Source organism: Anabrus simplex, chromosome 14, assembly GCF_040414725.1.
Source record: "Anabrus simplex isolate iqAnaSimp1 chromosome 14, ASM4041472v1, whole genome shotgun sequence".
NCBI classification, from domain to species: Eukaryota; Metazoa; Arthropoda; class Insecta; order Orthoptera; family Tettigoniidae; genus Anabrus; species Anabrus simplex.
The window spans coordinates 61,506,621-61,525,946 of record NC_090278.1 but is presented as its reverse complement, the minus strand read 5'-3'; the positions used below and the strand labels follow the sequence as shown (position 1 = coordinate 61,525,946).

Here is a 19,326-nt window from a genome sequence, read left to right as displayed (position 1 = left end):
AAAGTGTTACTGCTCTTCTTGCTGCAAAGCAGACAGCTCCGACAAACTGCCCCCTCCTGCGATAGGAAAATCTCAAAATCAAAGGGGCTTTAGGTATGTCAAAACAAAACTACTGACGAGCTGAACAGAAATTTGTGGATGAACATGATTACAGAGCAGTGACTAAAAAAATATGTACTTTAGAATGAGAAAGGAATGGAAAAACATGCTATTGCTAACAGAATGGTGCGCAGCCCATTCAGCAAAAATATCCTTGGGAAATGTTCGACTGGAATTCTTCCCCTCAAACTGCATCGACGTTCTTCAGCTGCATGACTTGTGTATCATTGCACACTTCCAAATGCACTACATGAAAATATTTATACATTGTGTAACACACACAGATGCAGGAAATGATCATTTGTCCATTAACTTACCCCAGGACAAGGGGTTCACTACGGCAGCCTGGGAGCATGTGTCTTCCACAATTAACTGCTTCCATAAAGCTGATCTTCTACAAGAAGCAGCTCCCTTTTGTAAAGATACTGAAGGAAATCAAAGATGATTGATGCTTTGTTTAAAGGGGCCTAACATCTAGGTCATCAGCCCCTAATGGTATGAAATGAGAAAATGAAATGACAAATTAAAAACCCAAAATTCTCCACTGACCACAATTCAAACGTGAGGACGAAGAATGAATAGATATGAATTTAAAACGATCAGTGAAACCGAACCACAGTGCCTCACATGAACAGAAGCTGGCGTAACAATAGTATTACTAACCAAGGGACTGCCTCTATAGCACGATACTGAAATGCTTGTAGTCGAAAGGAGTCCAAAATCCAAGTCATCGGCCCCTTATAATGGTACTTCTCGCTAGAAAAGTAGAACCATGGTATTTGTCATGTTGCGGTACCAATCGAGAGTAGCGTAGACTCGCGGTATTCCACACGTTATGGTACTACTCACAGGTAGTAAAGTTCGCACATATATTACAGGCCTACTGTGTTTTGCACATTGCGATGCCATTTACAAGCAACGCAAACCTATGGTGTTCATCACCCAAGTATACTAACCATAGGGACTCGTACTATCCCGTGGTGTTACTCAGATAGTGTGTACTAATCATAGGCAAACCAGAACCAAGGGTTCCCTCATCCCATGTTGTCGCTCATATAGTGCTACTAATCACAGGTACTGTAAAAGCCTTTGAGCCCTTGTTTGCTACTAATCACGGTACCGAACATAGTGGTACTACGCGCAAGTAAAAGCGACCCATGGTGTTCCCCGAGTGGTGGTACTAAACACAAGTAGTTGCACGGTTCTAACTTGATCACGCCCTGGTCACCCCTTTTAGTTGCCTCTTGCGACAGGCAGAGGATACCGTGGGTTAATTCTTCGCCTGCGTCCCCCACCCACAAGGGGTTGTGTGTTTGGTCCGCGAGAGGCATTTTTTTCCTTCAAGTCTGCCGGCAAGCCGGTTAGGACCCAGCATAGCAGGTTCGTGGAATCAAAGAATTTGGAAAGGGAATCACTATTTAAGGAAAGGAAATCAAAACCGTGAGATTTGCCAATGATACCGTAATTTTATCTGACTGCAGAAGATCTGGAGAAGTTGCTGAATGGTATGGACGGAGTCTTGGGTGAGTAATGTAAGTCCAAAACAAAAGTAAGGGAGTGAAGTCGTATGAAGTCAGGCGATACAGGAAATATTATATTAGGAAATGAAGTTTTAAGGGAAGTGGATGAATAATGTTACTTGGGTAGTAAAATAACGATGGCAGAAGTAAGGAGGACATAAAATGCAGGCTAGCACAAGCAAGGAAGAGCTTTCTTAAGAAAGAAATTTGCTCACTTCAAATATTGATATAGGAATTAGAAAAATGTTTTTGAAGACTTTGGCATTATATGGAAGTGAAACATGGACGATAACTCTCAGAAAAAGATAGCTTTTGAAATGCTGAAGATGAGATGGATTGATCGAATCACGAATGAAGAGATACTGAATCGAATTGGTGAGAGATCGTTGTGACTAAATTTCACAAGAGAAAGAATGATAGCACACATTAAGACACCCAGGACTTGTGCAGTTGGTTTTTGAGGGAAGTGTAGGTGGTAAGAATAGTAGGGGTAGACTAAGGTATGAATATGACAAGCAGATTAGAGCAGATGTAGGATGCAGTAGTTTTGTAGAAATGAAAAGGTTAACACAGGACAGGGTGGCATGGAGGCTGCATCAAACCAGTCTATGGTCTGATGACTCGTACATCTGAAGACGCCTGGCAGTGAGCCACTACATTAACCAGAGGACTGTTGAATTTTTTCCACCCTTTAGTGTTCCAAGAGTTAGAGCTCGCAAGACACCATATTTCACGTTCAAATATCAAGAACATCTCCATCATCTGAATTTACCATTTATTAAAATATTACATTTTTACAACACATTTGCTGCAGGAATAGATTTACTTTTAGAACCTCACACTGTCATTAATACACGTTTAAAGGCCTGTGTTTCTAATTTATAAATTCGAACCTTTTTGAAATAATTGGTGCTCCTCAATGTATGTATTATTACAGTCATTTATTACTTTGCTTATATCTTTGTTTTAACTCTTGTATTTTCATGGTATAGAAATATCTTTATGTACTTTAGATTGTTGTTTTCTCTGTATATGTATTTTCTTCTTTTCATTCTTTTCCATTGTCTGCATTTTCTTTTTTTAAATTTTGTATTTTTCTACTTACATATGTATTATAAGTATTGCTGTGTTAAGAATGTACTGTACTGGGCCCAATGCCTGTGTACTTTCAAAGAGACAAATGATTTCAATACGTATGTACACTTTGATGATGATCTGCTGTATGTGGAGCCTGACAAGAGGTGGTGATCATGGCTGATATCTGAACATGGCACTGCTCAAGAAGATGGAACAGTTACAGACGACAGCTCTAGTGATGGACAAGATGACAAAGCTTCAAATACCAAAACTCAGTTGCATATTCTAAATCTCATTCCAAATTGACAGTTATCACTTAACAAATAAAAAGTCTTATATAATCATCCTTTTCAATATAAAAGAACCATCTACATTAGATGGGACTATATCTATACATGTTTCAGCCTATCCAAAGGCCATCCTCAGTAGAAGCTCAAATATTACATTTATGCAAACAAATAAAAACACTGATGAAGGGTGTGGAATTAAAATACAATGATCTTGAGCAGCATATTAAAAACATGATATGCTTTCTTAAAGTCTACAAAAGTTATTGCAGGAGGCTTGTTTTGTTTTGTTTCCGGCATATGCCACGATCAATTTTGAAGTGATCTTTCCTGTGCAGCTTCTCTAAGGTCTGAAGCCTTCCTGATGTTCACTTAATTCTTTATTGCAGAGTATTTTATCCAAGTGGTCTTTTAAAGAGGTCAGACCAATCAGAATACGTGGTCGGTGGTCAGGGAGAGGCTGATCTTTAAACCCTCGAGGCCAACCTCCATAAGTCGTATAGATCCATTGTTCTTCACATGCTGTTGACCTCCATTCGTGATATGCATTAATTTTGCTCTAGCTTTTAATAAAATTTTAACGCTGTCAAGTTGGAAATGACATATCTTTGAAGATGAACTCTTCCTTCTAATTATGAAATGAGCCTAAATTACCAGCTGTTTCTTTTTACAGCATTTGAAATTGTCTTCCCTCTTTCCGCTGAAACACGCAGTCATAAATTTCTTCTGCATTCTAGCGGATGTGTGGCTCAATACATCACATTTCCTTACATAAATTGATAGCACTCCAAATCATCACCTTTCATTTGATATTGAAACGGGAATGTTACAGCGACATTAGTTATCAAAGTATTTCTGGAGCAAACAAGCGCAATTCGTAACAACAGCTGTACGAGAGGCTTGAAAAGACCACTGTGCATGCAGGTGACTGATGAAGCAGCTATGCACGCAACCTGCTTGCTGATGGAAAACCAGCGAAGGATATATGACGTAGCCATCGGACATTTGATTCGTTCCATCTCATAATTTCCAGAACCGAATGCGATACAAAAATTTCAATTACATCATCGTGTAGCCCATAACAACAGGGGGTAGAATACCAAATTTCATTAAAATCAGCGGTGGGATAACAAAGAAATTGAAGATAGGAGATTGACGAATCAGAAGCCACGATGCCCAGACTACGGATATAAAAGGAGCTAGTTCATTTAGCTTAAATCAGTATCTGTGTGTATTTCCAGCTGCCACGGTGTGCAGACCACATGTGGAAGATATCGGTCAGAGATCGTTACTCTGTTCGGCAAACTGCCGAAGGCAGTTGAATTATACGAAATAAATTGACACATTTTCAATATGGAAAGTACAAGTGTTCGCGTCTATGGACGTACAAATTTCTAAGTGTCGAATGTGGAAACTTTGAACTTTATTTTTGTGCGATATAGGAAGTGATATAATATTCTGAGTCGTCAACAGCTGCTAGACTTGTGTATTAAAACCTGAACAATTCGAGTAATTAACGTTCTTGAGAACGGGACTAAATTCTTCGAGTGAATAATCATAAATTATCAACTTGCACAAACTGGGCAGACTCGCCACATAATAGTTCGTTGTGTTATTGTATATATTCAGGGAAGTGATAGTTCAGTTACAAATGAGACCATTTGACTCATATCAGTCTTTCACAATGAACTGTATCATAATTTCTAAAGACTGTCGTTTAGTTCTTGGACAGTGTTAATTTCTGTCTTTTGAATTATGCTGATCACGTTATGTCTTTTAGGTTCACAAGACTGTGCCTTTCTTGTTACAATATGTATGTTGACATGATCGAGCAAGTATTTGTTTTGTTTTTATGAAATTTCCTCAAGTCTGTGCTATTGCCTCTGGAGCGCAATGCTTTAGCATTCTGATAGTCTAATGGAGCAGTAACCAATTGAATTTTCAAATTTGCATACACAAAGTGAAGTTGGACCTTTAAATAGATATATTGACTTCATGTGATGATTTTCTGTTTTTCCCCAACATCTTGAAATTATGTCGGCTATTGAGCAGAAACGAAGAAAGAAGCCTAACATGACTTTCCGAGAGCGTGATTGTTATTAAATCTAGTGGCAGAAAGCATGAACAAAGATAAGAAATAAATTATGGCCTGACCATTGTATATTTCACTCAAATTATAACGCAGTATTTCTTCGTTCTTTATTTAAAAGTCACCCAGTCGTGTACCGTACAAGATATAATCGAGACTTCATTTTAGGCTTGTCTGTGTTGGGAATTCCAGCTTATGTTCGATCATACTGACAGTTAAAAATTGAATAATTGAAAAAGAGGTTCAACCTATTCCAATACATAAGAGAAAGAAATGTAGTGATTACATTCTTATTTAATAGTAATTAGAAATGGGACCGGTTTCGACCCTAGTCCAGATCATCGTCAGCCGTTCAAAACATAAAAAACATGAAAAACAATGCATATGAAAAAGAAAAAGATTAAGTGAGCTCTGGATCGGTATAAGATGAAATATAAATTGATGATGGGAGTAGAAATTGTGAGTCACTTAAAAGAAAACAGTACGTAATATTATGAATGGTAGTACGGCACACGCAATGATAGGTAAAGTCTCACAATGTTTATGAATAGTGGAGAACGGTCAAATGGGTCAGTTTTTACACACCGTCAGGTACAAAGTCACAACACTATCGAACAACATATGAAGATCCATAAATATGTTGAAGTCGAAGACGAATAGATTTATAGAAGCAAACTGCCAACTCCCGGTGATCAGCGTGGCACACTCAAGGTCATGCGCTGTGGTCTCGAACGCCAAAGTAAATGGAGAATATCCTGAAGATCCAGTATTTGCCTCGGTTGCAGGAAGTTAAGTACGTATATATGGAAATATACAACGCAATTTAGTATAATTGAATGAGTAATTGTGCTCCTCCTGAGTTCTTGGAAAACAGTTGACTTGAAAAAACAATTGTAAAGAGAAAAAAATATAGTAAAAAGCGCAATATCGGAAAACAAATGAAAACACATATGCACAGTGCGCTATTTTTTAAATGAAAAAATTTAGGTCATGATTGAAGTAGTTGAAGTTGGCACAAGACAAGAGTTAAAATTTGAATGAGGAGAACCGAAATGAAGGTAGGGTTTTTTTTTTTTTTTTTTTTTTTTTTAGAAAAGGTAGAATTAATAGAGGAAGAGTGATAGTGAAATAAGAGAAGAATAAAAGAAACTGAAGTTAAATGGTGTTGAAGGATAAGATAGGGAAATGAAGGAGGGGTAGTTTAGGGTGGGTTAGGAGGGTGGGTTATTGGAGGTAGAAAATGTGGGTGGGAACTTTGTAAGGCATGGAAAATAGAATTGGGATTTTGGAATTTTGAGAAGAATTAGAAAAGTCAAAAAGGATGTTGGGTTTTTCAGAAATGTCGTTTAAATTGAAATTAGGGTTGAAGTACTGGTCAAGGTGGATAAAAGGGTTAAAGTACTGGTCAAGGTGGATAAAGCAATTTTCAGTAATGTTTAAGAGGGGGCCTTTGTTAATGATTTTAAGTATTTTCATGTCATTGTCAATATTGGTGAAACTATGCTTGGAGTCTTGTATGTGTTGTCCTATGGCAGAGAATCTGTTTTATTTAATGGTGTTGATATGTTCAGAGTATCTGATATTGAAGTTGCGGCTAGTTTGTCCGATGTAGGAGGAATTGCAGTTGTTGCATTTGAATCTGTATACACCAGATTTAGAAAAAGCATTAGACCTATTTAGAAATTTAGAGTTGTGTAAGATATCAAGATTTCTATTGTTAGTTCTAAAAGGAATTTTCATGTTATGTTTTTTTAAAATATTAGTTATTTTATAAGCATCCTGAGTGAAAGTGAAGGTGGAAAAAGCAGTTGGTTTTATTGTGTCTTTAAAGTGATTTTTGGACGGTGTTTGAATTTGTTGATGATGCGGTTTATGAAGGAGTTGTTAAAGCCATTGAATTTAGCGATGTTGCGGATGGTGTTTAATTCGTTATCTAAATCTTTTTTGGACATAGGGGTGTTGAAGGCACGAAAAATTAAGCTGTTATAAGTAGCACGTTTATGAGCTTGAAGGTGCGAAGAATCTTGTCGTATTGTGGTTGCTGTTTGGGTTGGTTTTCTGAAAATTTTGTAAGATAAAGAAGAAGGATGTCTAGTGATAGTTAGGTATAGAAAATTAAGAGTTTGGTTGTGTTCTGATTCGAGGGTGAATTTAATTTTAGAGTCTAAGTTGTTGAGATGAAGAAGTGTAGAGGTTGCGTTGGTTGATTCCTCATTTAAAATTACCAAAGTGTCATCAACATATCTGGCCCAAAAGAGGATGTTGGAGAAATTATTATTAATTTTTGTGTTTTCTAAGAAGTCGAGGTAAATTTCAGCAAGAATGCCAGAAGCTGGTGAGCCCATAGCCAAGCCATCTTGTTGATAAATGGTGTTGTCAAAGGTAAAATAATTATTGTTGAGAACTAATTTTAAAATAGACATGAAGTCTTGAATTTCAAGTTTACTTAGGTTACTGAATTTGTTTAGGTTGTTTATAATGGGGAATAATTTGGAAATTGGAATACTAGGGTACATGTTTACAATGTCAAAAGAATGGAGAAAAATTTGGTTGGATTTCAAAATTCTTTAATTTGTTGATTAGATCAGCAGTGTTTTTGATAGATTTGTTGGATAAAAATCAATAATTTTTTAGTAAAAATGTTTGGATGAATTTAGGAGTGTTGTATAGGGGACTGGGTCTAATTGATTATTGGACGGATGGGAATGTTTTTTAGGGAGGGCTTTGGCAGTGGGTAGTCCTGGGCTCATGTTTATTAATTTAGTTTTTTCTTGATCTGTGAGGAGAAAGGAAGAGTTTTTTAAAGTATGTTTGAGTAGGCGCTGGATTTTTGTGGTTGGGTCTTTTTATGTTTTGAATGGCTGACGATGACCTGGACTAGGGTCGAAACTGGTCCCATTTCTATTTACTATTAAGTAAGAATGTAATCACTACATTTCTTTCTCTTATGTATTGAATAGGTTGAACCTCTTTTTCAATTATTCAATTTTTAACGTTAATACTTTCAATACGGAACAATGAAATTTTTATCTTTACATACTGACAGTGTCGAAGCTTTAGATAACCTAAAATGTGTATAGTAGTCATAGTCCTCAAAATATGCCGCACGTACTTTCATCCATCCAAGACGTTTGTTAATTGCACAATCTTGATCATATTACTTGTTGCTGGGACTTTCTCTAGCAATTAGACATTCCAGCCGTCTACGAGTAGCCAACTTGGAATCTTAGATTTCCCATTTTACCGGCCAAACAATCTCCGGTAAAATTTCAAACCGAGATAATACTCATTGTCTGAGATAATGTTGGTTAATACAAACTTGGATTATGTAGCATTAAACTAAGATAAAAGCCAACTCCACAAACTTGTAAGTAATTTGGGAGAGGATTCTAGTGATGCTAATTTAGGAGAGGATTCTAGTGCTGCAAGAGACAACAAATCTTCCCATCTACAGGGAACTGAGTCTATTGCAAGTTCCGATTAATGAAATACCTGTCACGCAAGTAGGCCTACTTGCTCATTTTCATGGAAAATATATTTCACAGCAGTGATATTTGCGTAAAGACCACTTGCACCTCGCCAGAGTGATACAAAATATTTGTTTATGCCTACGTTACTCTTTCGATGGAAGGAATTTTAGTCCATTTCACTTTTTTCAAAATGAGCCTTCTTAAAATGAGGGTGCGGGCATTATTCAACGGCGGGGATTATTCGGGTAAATACGGTAATATTGATTAGCTGGTAACATCCAACCCTTATAATTGAGAATTGTAGACCCAGCAAAATGGAAAAATTGAAACTAATATATGAGATACCGCAATGCTGACATCGTGTAAGTGACAAAAAGAGGCTGGCAGATTGCAGTCATGCGTGGTCGAGTACAAACGAGTGGATAGAGAGATATTGTCTGAAAGATTAGATGTTCTGTATCTAGTTCAAAGGAAACTTATGATAAAGTAGTACCTGAAACATTTTGAGAGGCTGTTGAATTGTGCTGTACTAAACTCTTATAATTAGTATACAAGTGACTGGAAAATAAACAGAACACACCTTTCACTCAGAATACAATTAGTGGAGGAGCTGTTTACTAAATATTTTCACGGTGGTCAAAAATTAAGAGTAGGAAGACGTCCTTTAGATAACACACTGGCAAAGCTAACGGAGAGAGAGTTTTCATCAGAAAAGTGCCACCTAAAGGCAAAAAATCTATGTCACAGAGGAGATTAGTCATGTGCATCAAGCCTGGAAGACTTCGGTATTATACCCGAAACACTGGTACAGAAGATATCATTTTAAAGTACGAAGACTTTCAGGGTGAAGATAGGCCAACCTGCCTTGGTTGACGTGAAACGAGTGACGTAAGCCAAGGTTACGACATGTCGCTTTACATCACCTGATTTCTTGCCGTAACACAACTGATGCAACGAACATGACGTAGCCCACATTTCAGTATATAAGAGGGTCAGTAAAAGCCCATATCATCTTACCTGAGATCCAGAGCTCTGTGCAGCAGGCTAGCTGCTAGACACTACGATGAGATGCGTTCCGCGAAAGTGTTATCATTGTCAATAGCATCAAAAACCTCGTTACAAAATGCCGCATGTTTGCGTTTGTCATCAGGGCGCAGAGCTTGTAACAGCTGTAACTTGTACGGCTTCATAACCAACTGACGACTCAAAACACGCCAAATTGTTGTTGTAGGCAGTTGTAACTCCGGACTGGCACAAGAAGTTGATTTTGAAGGACTACGTTGGAAAGCAGTTTCAATTCGTGCAACATTTTCTTCAGGAACATGAGGGCGGGCAGGACTCTTTCCTTTACATACACATCCTGCATCTATAAACTGTCGATACCATCTGTGAATGTTCCACCCATTCGGAGGATCAATGTGGTACCTCAACCAGAAACGTCATTGCACTGTAATCACGGAATTGCACTTCGCAAACTCGAGAACACCAAATGATTTCTGCTGCGGAGTAGCCATTTTAAACATGACGGTTACCAAGCAAAACAGAAGACAACTGACATCTAGCGGCTATTATTATTCTTCTTCTTCCTTTATGACCACATATGATCACTTTAATCAGTCCATCGTTCAGGTCTCTTTGAAGGGATTGTTCGGGCTTTGCGGTGCTCCCAGTACTTCTTCAGACGCTCCGATCTTCGTGCCCTTTCCTCAGTTGAAAATATGGGTGTTGTTGGTTTGTTTTGTGTAAGGGTAAAGCGGAGGTTTGTATTCAATTTTATCTTATTTGTGATGTCTTCTGTTGTAAGGCCTATTTCCTTCAGATCCTCTCTTACTTCTCTGACCCATTGACATCCTGTTGTGGTATTTTTTTGAGACGAGATTTGTTGTACTAGTTGTTTCAGAAGTCTCGAATCCTGCATCCTCATGATATGTCCAAAGAATCCCAGTCTCCTCTTATGCATAGTATCTGTAATGGGTTCTAGCTCTCTGTACACGACTTTGTTAGGTATTAACCTCCACTGTCCATCTTTCTGGTATTTTTTTCTTGATGAAGGTTCTTCCAATCCTCCTCTCAATTTTCTGAAGTCTGTCAGTCTTTGATTGTTTATTCAGGTAAAAGAGTGTTTGCACTGCATATGTAGCTCCTGGTTTTATAACTGTGTTGTAGTGTTTTAGTTTTGTATTTATTGATAGACATTTCTTTTTGTAGATATCCCATGTTAATTTTTGTGCTTTAGCTAATCTATTTGTTCTTATTTGGATTGAGATTTTTTCATTTAGGTTATGTGTTATTACTTCACCAAGATATTTAAATTGAGTTACTATTTTGATTTTATTACCATTTATGGTAACTTCTTGTAGCTGTGTTGGTTTTTGGGGCATAATTTCTGTTTTTCAAATGATATTTTGAGGCCAATTTTATTTGCAATGTTTTGAAGTTCTGATATCTGGGCTTTTGCTTCTTTTATGTCCACTGCTAGTAATGCTAAATCGTCAGCAAAACCCAGGCAATTTGTTTTGATTTTTTGGCCAATCTTTATTTTGGGGGGACATTTCCTCAACCATTCCCTCATTACCATTTATTGAGCACAGTTAAATAATAGTGGCAAGAGCCCATCTCCCTGCTGCAGTGCAGTTTTAATTTAAGATGTCTCTGATGTTTCATCCCTAAACTTCATTTTTTATTTGGTGTTGGTGAGAGTCAATTTTATCATGTTTAATAATTTTGGGTGTAGTCCAAGGTGTCTTAAAATTTTAAAAAGAGATTCTCTATGGATGCAATCACAAGCTTTCTTGAAATATACAAATGTTATCACCATATCTCTGTTTCTCTCTGTCCATTATCAACTTAAGACTCATGATCTGATCAGGACAGCTCGTCCAGGGTCTGAAACCTCCTTGATATTCTCCTAGTTCTTTCTCAAATTGTAAACTTATCCTATTAAGGATGATTATTGAAAATATTTTGTTATGTCTAGGAGGCTATTAATATAAACTAGAATATGTATTCAATCCTCCAAAAGCCGAGCCGAAGCGATCGATAGTTTGGAGAAAATAATACTTTGTAATACGTATATTCTTTTTGAAACACCATGTACAGTAGAACCTCGATAATTCGAAATTGGTTAATTCAAAATCGTGCCTAATTCGAAGCAGCTCTCGTTCCCGGAAACATGAGGTACGGTTTTGCATGTTATTTAAATAGTTTAATTCGAAATACGGATAATTCGTAATTCGAAGAACAATGTCGGTCCCGTTACCAAAATTCAGATTTTTAATTCGAAACTGCCTTTACATTTTGAAAAAAGTAGTATTTTACAGAGTAATTTAAATTCAAAATTTCTCCGCGGCATGACAGAACGCATCTTTCGGAACGTGAAGGGCTAACTTTGCACACTTTCACCTCCTTCGGCGTGTGTACAGTGTGCTTCATACTTGCTATTTTCGAGCGGAATTGTAATTATTTTGTATTACGTGTTTTTAGGAACACCACATTATCACTTAGCAGGCAGTGTGCGTAGAGGTAGAATCCGTGAACAGTGGCGATGCAGACAGTTGGCAAAGAAGCGTGGCTTATAGCCTACAATCAATTTCTACGCACCAAACAATATTGTCAGCTCCGATGAAACTACATTGTTTGTTTTATTTTTTAAAATGCTGAGGCCAAATGGACTTATAGTTTTAAAGGAGAGAATTGCCAACCGGGAAATGTACCGTGTTATGCAGTGCACATTGTACACGGAAGCGAGAGAGTTCGAAAGGCCACAATGTTGTAAGGGCGTCGGGCACTTTCTATGCCAGTACAGGGCATGTAAAAATGCAGACAGTACAGTAATCCAAAAGATGAAGCATTTGCACAGGGGAGCCAGCATGATTTTTCCTCGTCTTTGAATCGCGTTTTTCTTCCTTTCGTTGCTTGAGGTTATGTTTGTCACTGTTTTATACAAGTGCATTATTTGAATAATGTAAATGCACCTTGTTGGATAAATTTCTGAAATAGTATTTTCCATGGCATTTGAAAAGTTTAAACTGAGAATCAAGGTGATTGCCTGCATTGATGGGTCTTAGAAGTGCCATGGCGGGAAATCGTAGAAGTATAGTCACTGTACTGTTGTAATGTGGACGGAAGCAAGAGACTTTTTCCTCTTGTCGTAGGAAAGTTCGATAAGCAGCGATGTCTTAAGGGCATCGGGTACATTCCATGCAAGCACAAGGCATCTAAAATGCATACAATACAATAATCCAATGAATAAAGCACTTGCACGGGGAAGCCAGTATAGATTTCTCCTCGTCTTTGAATCAAATTGTCTTTCTTTTGATTTCATTTGATTTCATTGCGTGAGGTTAAGTTTGCCGGTGAGTTACCCAAGTGCATTATTTGAATACTGTAAATGCACCTTGTTGGATACATTTTGGAGATCAATTTTTCCATGGCATTTGAAACCTTTAAACTGTGAATCAATGTTAATTGCATGCAGTAACGGGTCTTAGAATATATTGTAACGCCGCAAGGGTTGGCATTTCCGAAGTACGTGTTGGCGGTTAATTCGAAGTCCGATTGTTGCATCCCAACGACTTTGAATTAACGAGGTTTTACTGTATATTGCTACCAGGAGTGTGATGTAGGCCTTTAGATTGAAGTGTTTCAAGCTGTATCACACCAAATTGAATTACTAAGGTAAGGCAAATCTCTACTAAGAGAGGCAAATCTGACAAACAGCAAACAAAATAAGCGTGCACATTAGAGCCCAAATGCTAGACGGAGAGAAATACACCTCAAATTACATGGCCTTTTTCTCAAGAACCGATTGTCCCATTAACCACACTTTCGTAGCACTCGCAGCTGAATCACCTCCATCCACTGGGTAGTAGCGGTCTGCATCACTGAGGGGTTAAATAGAGGTACAACACGTATTATCCTTCTGGGATTTTAAGTCCGTTCCTTTAAAAAATGGCCGTTTAGAGGGGTGGTTGTTCAGACAGGTTTCACTATATATTAAGAGAATCATAAGCACAAATTTACCAACTGGTCTGCTATGATCAAAGCCTGTACGGCAACATTTGAACTTGAGTTATATGTAAATGTAATTACAGTATAAAGCTGAGTTACGAGTACAATGCTGTAAACTACGCAGCTTGTGGCAGATTGCTGACCTTCCCAAGGCCACTCTGTTGTTGAGCGTGTACATGTCAACTTTCACATGCACTGCCTCCCATTGGTCTCAATCAGTCTATCACCTGATACACTTCATACGTGATTACACTTCGGAGTATTTCGTGTTACTTTTGTGATTTTTTAGAAAGTGCTTTTGTCTGTGTGTTTAGTAGGCCTACAGAAACATACAATGATGTAGCAAGTGCCATTAAAAAAAATGCTGTTGCCACTATATCAATTCCTGGATGATTCAGTTTACAAATGGTTTTGTCAACTCCATTCTAATACTGTATTGCATATATCTTACACACTAAATTACCTTTGTATGTCTTAAATTTAAAATACTGTACTGTACTGTACACATTCTTTTTGCTGATCAGTGTTTCAATATGTACCTTGGCTAATTTCGTTAAGTTATTTTGTTTAATCCAGAATTTCATTAATTTGGACAACCCAGAACCTCAATTAGTCCAGATTAATGATGTTCTGCTGTAATTAGAATATTTAGATTTGTACTTCATACAAAGGACATACTGACCGGTCAAAATGGCAGGCCTACAATATGTCATTCTTGTGAAACAGACTTGAAATAAAGTGGCTTACACTATTAAAAACACAAGTCATTAAATACCGGAGTTACAATGAACAAACCTATTCACCCTTTACAAGATTAAATAAATTTTCTAAAACAATCAAGAATAAATGAATAACAAATACTCACAGTGGAGATGTGTGGAGGGACATTTTCACCTGTCGCCTCCACAGGAATGTCTTCGTATTTGTTGAAATTAATGCCGGTATTGCCTGAGCCGAAGAGTTCATACTCCAAGCGTTCGTCTCTAGCAGTTGGGATGGTCCAGTCAACATTTCCACCTCCACCCCCTTCCTTCCAACGGCTGCCACCCCCACTTCCTCCTCGTCCGTCGCCGCCGAAGCTACGGCTGCCTCCCGGAGGCTCCTGCCAGCGATCATTGCGTGTAGGTGGTTCGTTCGAGCGATCATTCCAGCGTCCTCCACTCCGTCCACCCCAGTCGCTATCACGGTTCCCCCCACGATAGTTGCCAGTATCCCCTCCCCATTGTTCACCACCATTGGCATATTGCTGCCCACCTCCCCCACTGCCGCTGAAGCGTTCATCACTGCGTCGGTTACGAAAGGAACCACCACTGCCTCCTCCACTGCTCCCGTAGTCACCACGGCTCTGCTGTCCACCTGTTAAAAACAAATGAAAGTCAGTACATTTTGGGCACCATTCGCACACATTCCTCCAAAGCAGACCGAGGTGAACCTTCATATCAATTACAAAGATATTTGTATACAATGTATGCCTGTGGTTTCTGAACATTTTACCTCCGTGTCACGTTGTTTGAAGTCTTGCCCACCCAGGTGTCAAAGTAAGCTTTCTAAAATCCTGAAATATAAGTACAGTTGTTTGACTGGTTGGATTCATTACGTACTGTACTCTCTAGGTTTGCAGATACCGGTAGTTTCCAAAAGTTCATAATAATAGAGCTTTTTCTAGAAGTCTCACCTACAGTTGCAATTCATTGGCAATATAAACAATTATAAAACTCTTGTTAATAACAGTATTCAATACAGATTAACCATGATGATAATGACTTGTAATAATATGAACAAACATGGCTGGGTACGCTACATTATGATTCCCGATTTATAAAAAAATTTGGTCATTTTTGAAAAATCTGTTTACTTAAAGAGTCCTCTGGCTTATATAAATACAACCTAGGCAGGGGCTCAAAAGATCAAGTTTATCAAAATAATGAGCTTTTTATAATTTAAATTAATCAAGTCCCAATGTTTCTTGATATTCATAGCCCATTGTCCATCTTACACATTAAAAATTACAGCTTCTACAATTTTTTCACATGCAAATAAACTAAACTACTGAACAACTAAGCAGTTGAAGTTAATTATAATCAAAATAGAAAAAAGAAAGATGTCCAACACTTCACAGAACAAATGTACAGTAAGCAGCTGATTACCCTGCAAGAATTGATCTAGGACAAAAAGAGACAAACATGATTACATCATCAAGCAGTTGCATCACACACATTCCAAGCCCACCTTAGCAGAAAGCAATGTAATAAAATGACACGAGAACTGTTGGAAACCAAACACCACATGCTATGCGGTAGTAATGGTTCGAGATGCTGGATTTGCCAAATAAATAGAAATTTCTATAACTCAAATAGTTTCATAAACAATACAAAAAACACACACAATATGCATTCAAATATCGTTCATACATTTTACAATGAAGTGGATTTGGTTAAACAAGTTCTTTTTTTATTTAGCCAAATTTCATTCAATCAACTGTAACAAATATAAATGACTAGTTGCCTGTCACAGCAATAGCCACGAACAAAGACTAAAAATAAAACTGATAAAGGAAGCACAAGGAAAGTAACAAAATATACTGAATTCCAGAAGACCATTTATTTGCCTTTCAGTTTAAACATCCATTGTGACCAAACATATGGAATTTTTTAACCTTGCGAATTTAAAGACTTTTCACAACAAATTCTTTTTGCAAGACTTGAATCCATCACATTAAGCTCAGCGATTTTCAGTAGGCAGTAAATCTGAAATGTATCTATGATCATCCCTCAAATCTTAAAACAGTAAGGATCTAATCCTGGAATGTGGCTATGGTAAGCAGAGAAACATGAAAACGAGTTAAATTATACTATACTAGCAAGATACCCATGCTTCGCTATGGTATTATACTGAAATTTATAACTGAATGCTTACTGTTTTAGATAAATAATCCGCCGAAATTCGCGATCTGACTTGTTTTCTGCGAGAATCTGCCAAAATTCGCGATCTGACTTGTTTTCTAATAGATTACGGCAAGTTTCCTCCCATTTTTCAATCTTTCTTTCCAGCAATCTAATTCGTACTTCCCGGGCTAGGTCCAGATATTCCACCCGGTCAGTTGGGTCCCTAAATCTTTGCCATCTTGTAATATAAGCATTTTTAACATGGATATCAAATACTTCAGGAGATCCGGCGTGGTGTCGTCTTGGGTGCCTTGGCGGTACTGAACCCGCGACCGGACTGCATTCTTAGTCCGCAAATTTGACGACGGTCCAGAACATTATTATTATTATTATTATTATTATTATTAGATGTTCTGGACCCCACAGCAAGATGCAAGACAGCTACTTGGCAGTAAATTACATCTGCTGCCATTGTCGACAATGTGACCAGCACTGTTGTCGCGCGTAGGCAAGAGTGCGGGATTTCTGGCGATACGAATGACATACTTCAGTGCATTATTGACCTTATTATAGAGGTGAACAATTTGACGGTCAATCTCATTCCTATCATTTATTTCAAATGTGTTTAAGAATTCAACACCATTTTCAGTCACTTTTAGCCCCCTCCTGCCCAAGTGGTATTTCCAAAAACTAAAAATACACGTTTCTTTATTTTTAATACAGATATAAAATACCATTTTTCACTTCTGTAACATGTTAAGTTTTTTGACATATACTGTAGAAATTCTCATTTTAAAATTTCATCCCTTTTTAGTTCCCCGTAAATGGAGTTTCCAAAAACAAATCACCTATGTTTCTTTATATTTACATGAGATTCCAAATACCCACTTTTTACGCCTAACATTTTACGTTTCTCACCCTTGTTTAACTGCCATTAATTGGATTTACCAAAAACAAAAAAAATACGTGTTTCCTTATTTTTAAAGGAGATCCCATATAAAAACTTTCAGTTCTGTAATATCTTCAGTTTCTGAGATATATGTATCCTCATTAAAGGAATTCAACCCATTATTCACCCTTTTACACCCCTCCTATTGGGATTTACAGAAAAAAAAAAAAAAGAAAAAAAAATACATTCTCCTTTATTTTTAAAGGAGATTCTAAATACCAATCTTTACATCTGTAAACTTTTAAAGTTTTAAGATGTAGACACATTTTAAAAACTTCACCCCCCTTTTCACCCCCCATTATTTGGATTTTCCAAAAACGAAAAAATATCCATTTCTTTATTTTTAAAGTAGATCCCAAATACCAATTTTCAGGTCTGTAATATCTTCAGGTTATGAAATATAAGTAGCCTCATTAAAGGCATTCAACCTATTTTTCACCCTTTCTATTGGGATTTTCCAAAAACAAAAAATACGTGTTTATTTTTAAAGGAGACTCTAAATACCAATTTTTACATCTATAAAGTTTAAAAGTTGAGATATAGATACGCTCATTTTAAAAAATTCACCCCCCATTATTTGGATTTTCCAAAAACGAAAAACTACCTGTTTCTTTATTTTTAAAGTAGATCCCAAATACCAATTGTCAGATCTGTAATACCTTCAGGTTCTGAAATATAAGTAGCCTCACTAAAGACATTCAACCCCTTTTCACCCTTCCTATTGGGATTTTTCGAAAACAAAAAAAAACACATGTTTATTTTTAAAGGAGATTCTAAATACCAATTTTTACATCTATAAACATTAAAAGTTTTGAGATATAGATACACTCATTTTAAAAATTCACCCCCCATTAATTGGATTTCCAAAAACAAAAAAATACATGGTTCTTTATTTTTAAAGGAGATCCCAAACACCAATTTTCAGGTCTGTAATATCTTCAGTTTCTGAGATATAAGTACCAGTATCCTGATTAAAGGCATTCAACCCTTTTTTCACCCCTCCTATTGGGATTTTCTGAAAACAAAAAAAAAAAGTGTTTCCTTATTTTTAAAGAAGACTCAAATTACCATTTTTTACATCTGTAAACTTTTAAAAGTTTACAGATGTAGATACACTAATTTTAAAATTTCACCCCCTTAGCAACGGAATATCCAAAAATCCTCCCTTAGCGAGCACCTACATCATAATATGAATATATCCCCAAAATTTCATTTCTTTATGTCCAGTAGTTTTGGCTCGGCGATGATCAATCAGTCAGTCAGAACAAGTTATTTTATATATGTGTGAATTATATATACGCTTCATGAAATCACCACACCCTTAAGCACGCCGTTTACTTGAGGTTGTGGAAAGTAAACCAAACCATTATGGCAACACGAACTGAAACGTCCATTTACTATTCCACAACAAAATGTGCGTGAGAGTGCATACAAATTTCATTTAATAACCCTACACTGAAAAATTCAATGCCAAGTTTCATAATAAAGGACTTTTGAAGGACTGATTTCTTTCTGTTTCTCATTTATTAGAACCAACATGGAGCAACAAATAACATTCTGATAACTGATTTCACAGAGCCATCTATCGGCGAATACACTTGCCTTCAATGACCCAAGTATCTTATTCGAATAAATGCGTATTTTACGCAAATAAAAGTCTTAAGGGAAAAAAAAAAAAATTCTAGAAATCCTGAGAGGGAGAACTTTCTTTTGATGTATAATACACGGGCTTAGTATTGCGGTTTACTCGCACTGTGTTACACGATCAAATTATATATATATGAAGGCATGTCAATAAGTATCTGCAATTTTGCTCTAATTGACTTCAGGTTCGCTCTACGGCATTGTGTGCTCAACAGCCGCTAGATGACACCGTTGTATACGTCTATGGTAGGTTTCAGTGTTGTCAGGTCAGTATAGCTTGTGCTGTTGCAATGTAA

General features: G+C 37.1%; 1 protein-coding gene across 3 annotated transcripts in view; it reads right to left on the bottom strand.

Moving 5' to 3' along the window:
• Nucleotides 1-19,326, bottom strand: part of bel (ATP-dependent RNA helicase bel) — a 173,206-nt gene that overhangs the window by 109,890 nt on the left and 43,990 nt on the right. For all 3 annotated transcript variants that reach the window (XM_067157812.2, XM_067157813.2, XM_067157814.2), the window contains one exon: nt 14,418-14,908. In XM_067157812.2, the coding sequence (XP_067013913.1) occupies nt 14,418-14,908 (491 nt within the window). The remainder of the gene's footprint in view (nt 1-14,417; nt 14,909-19,326) is intronic.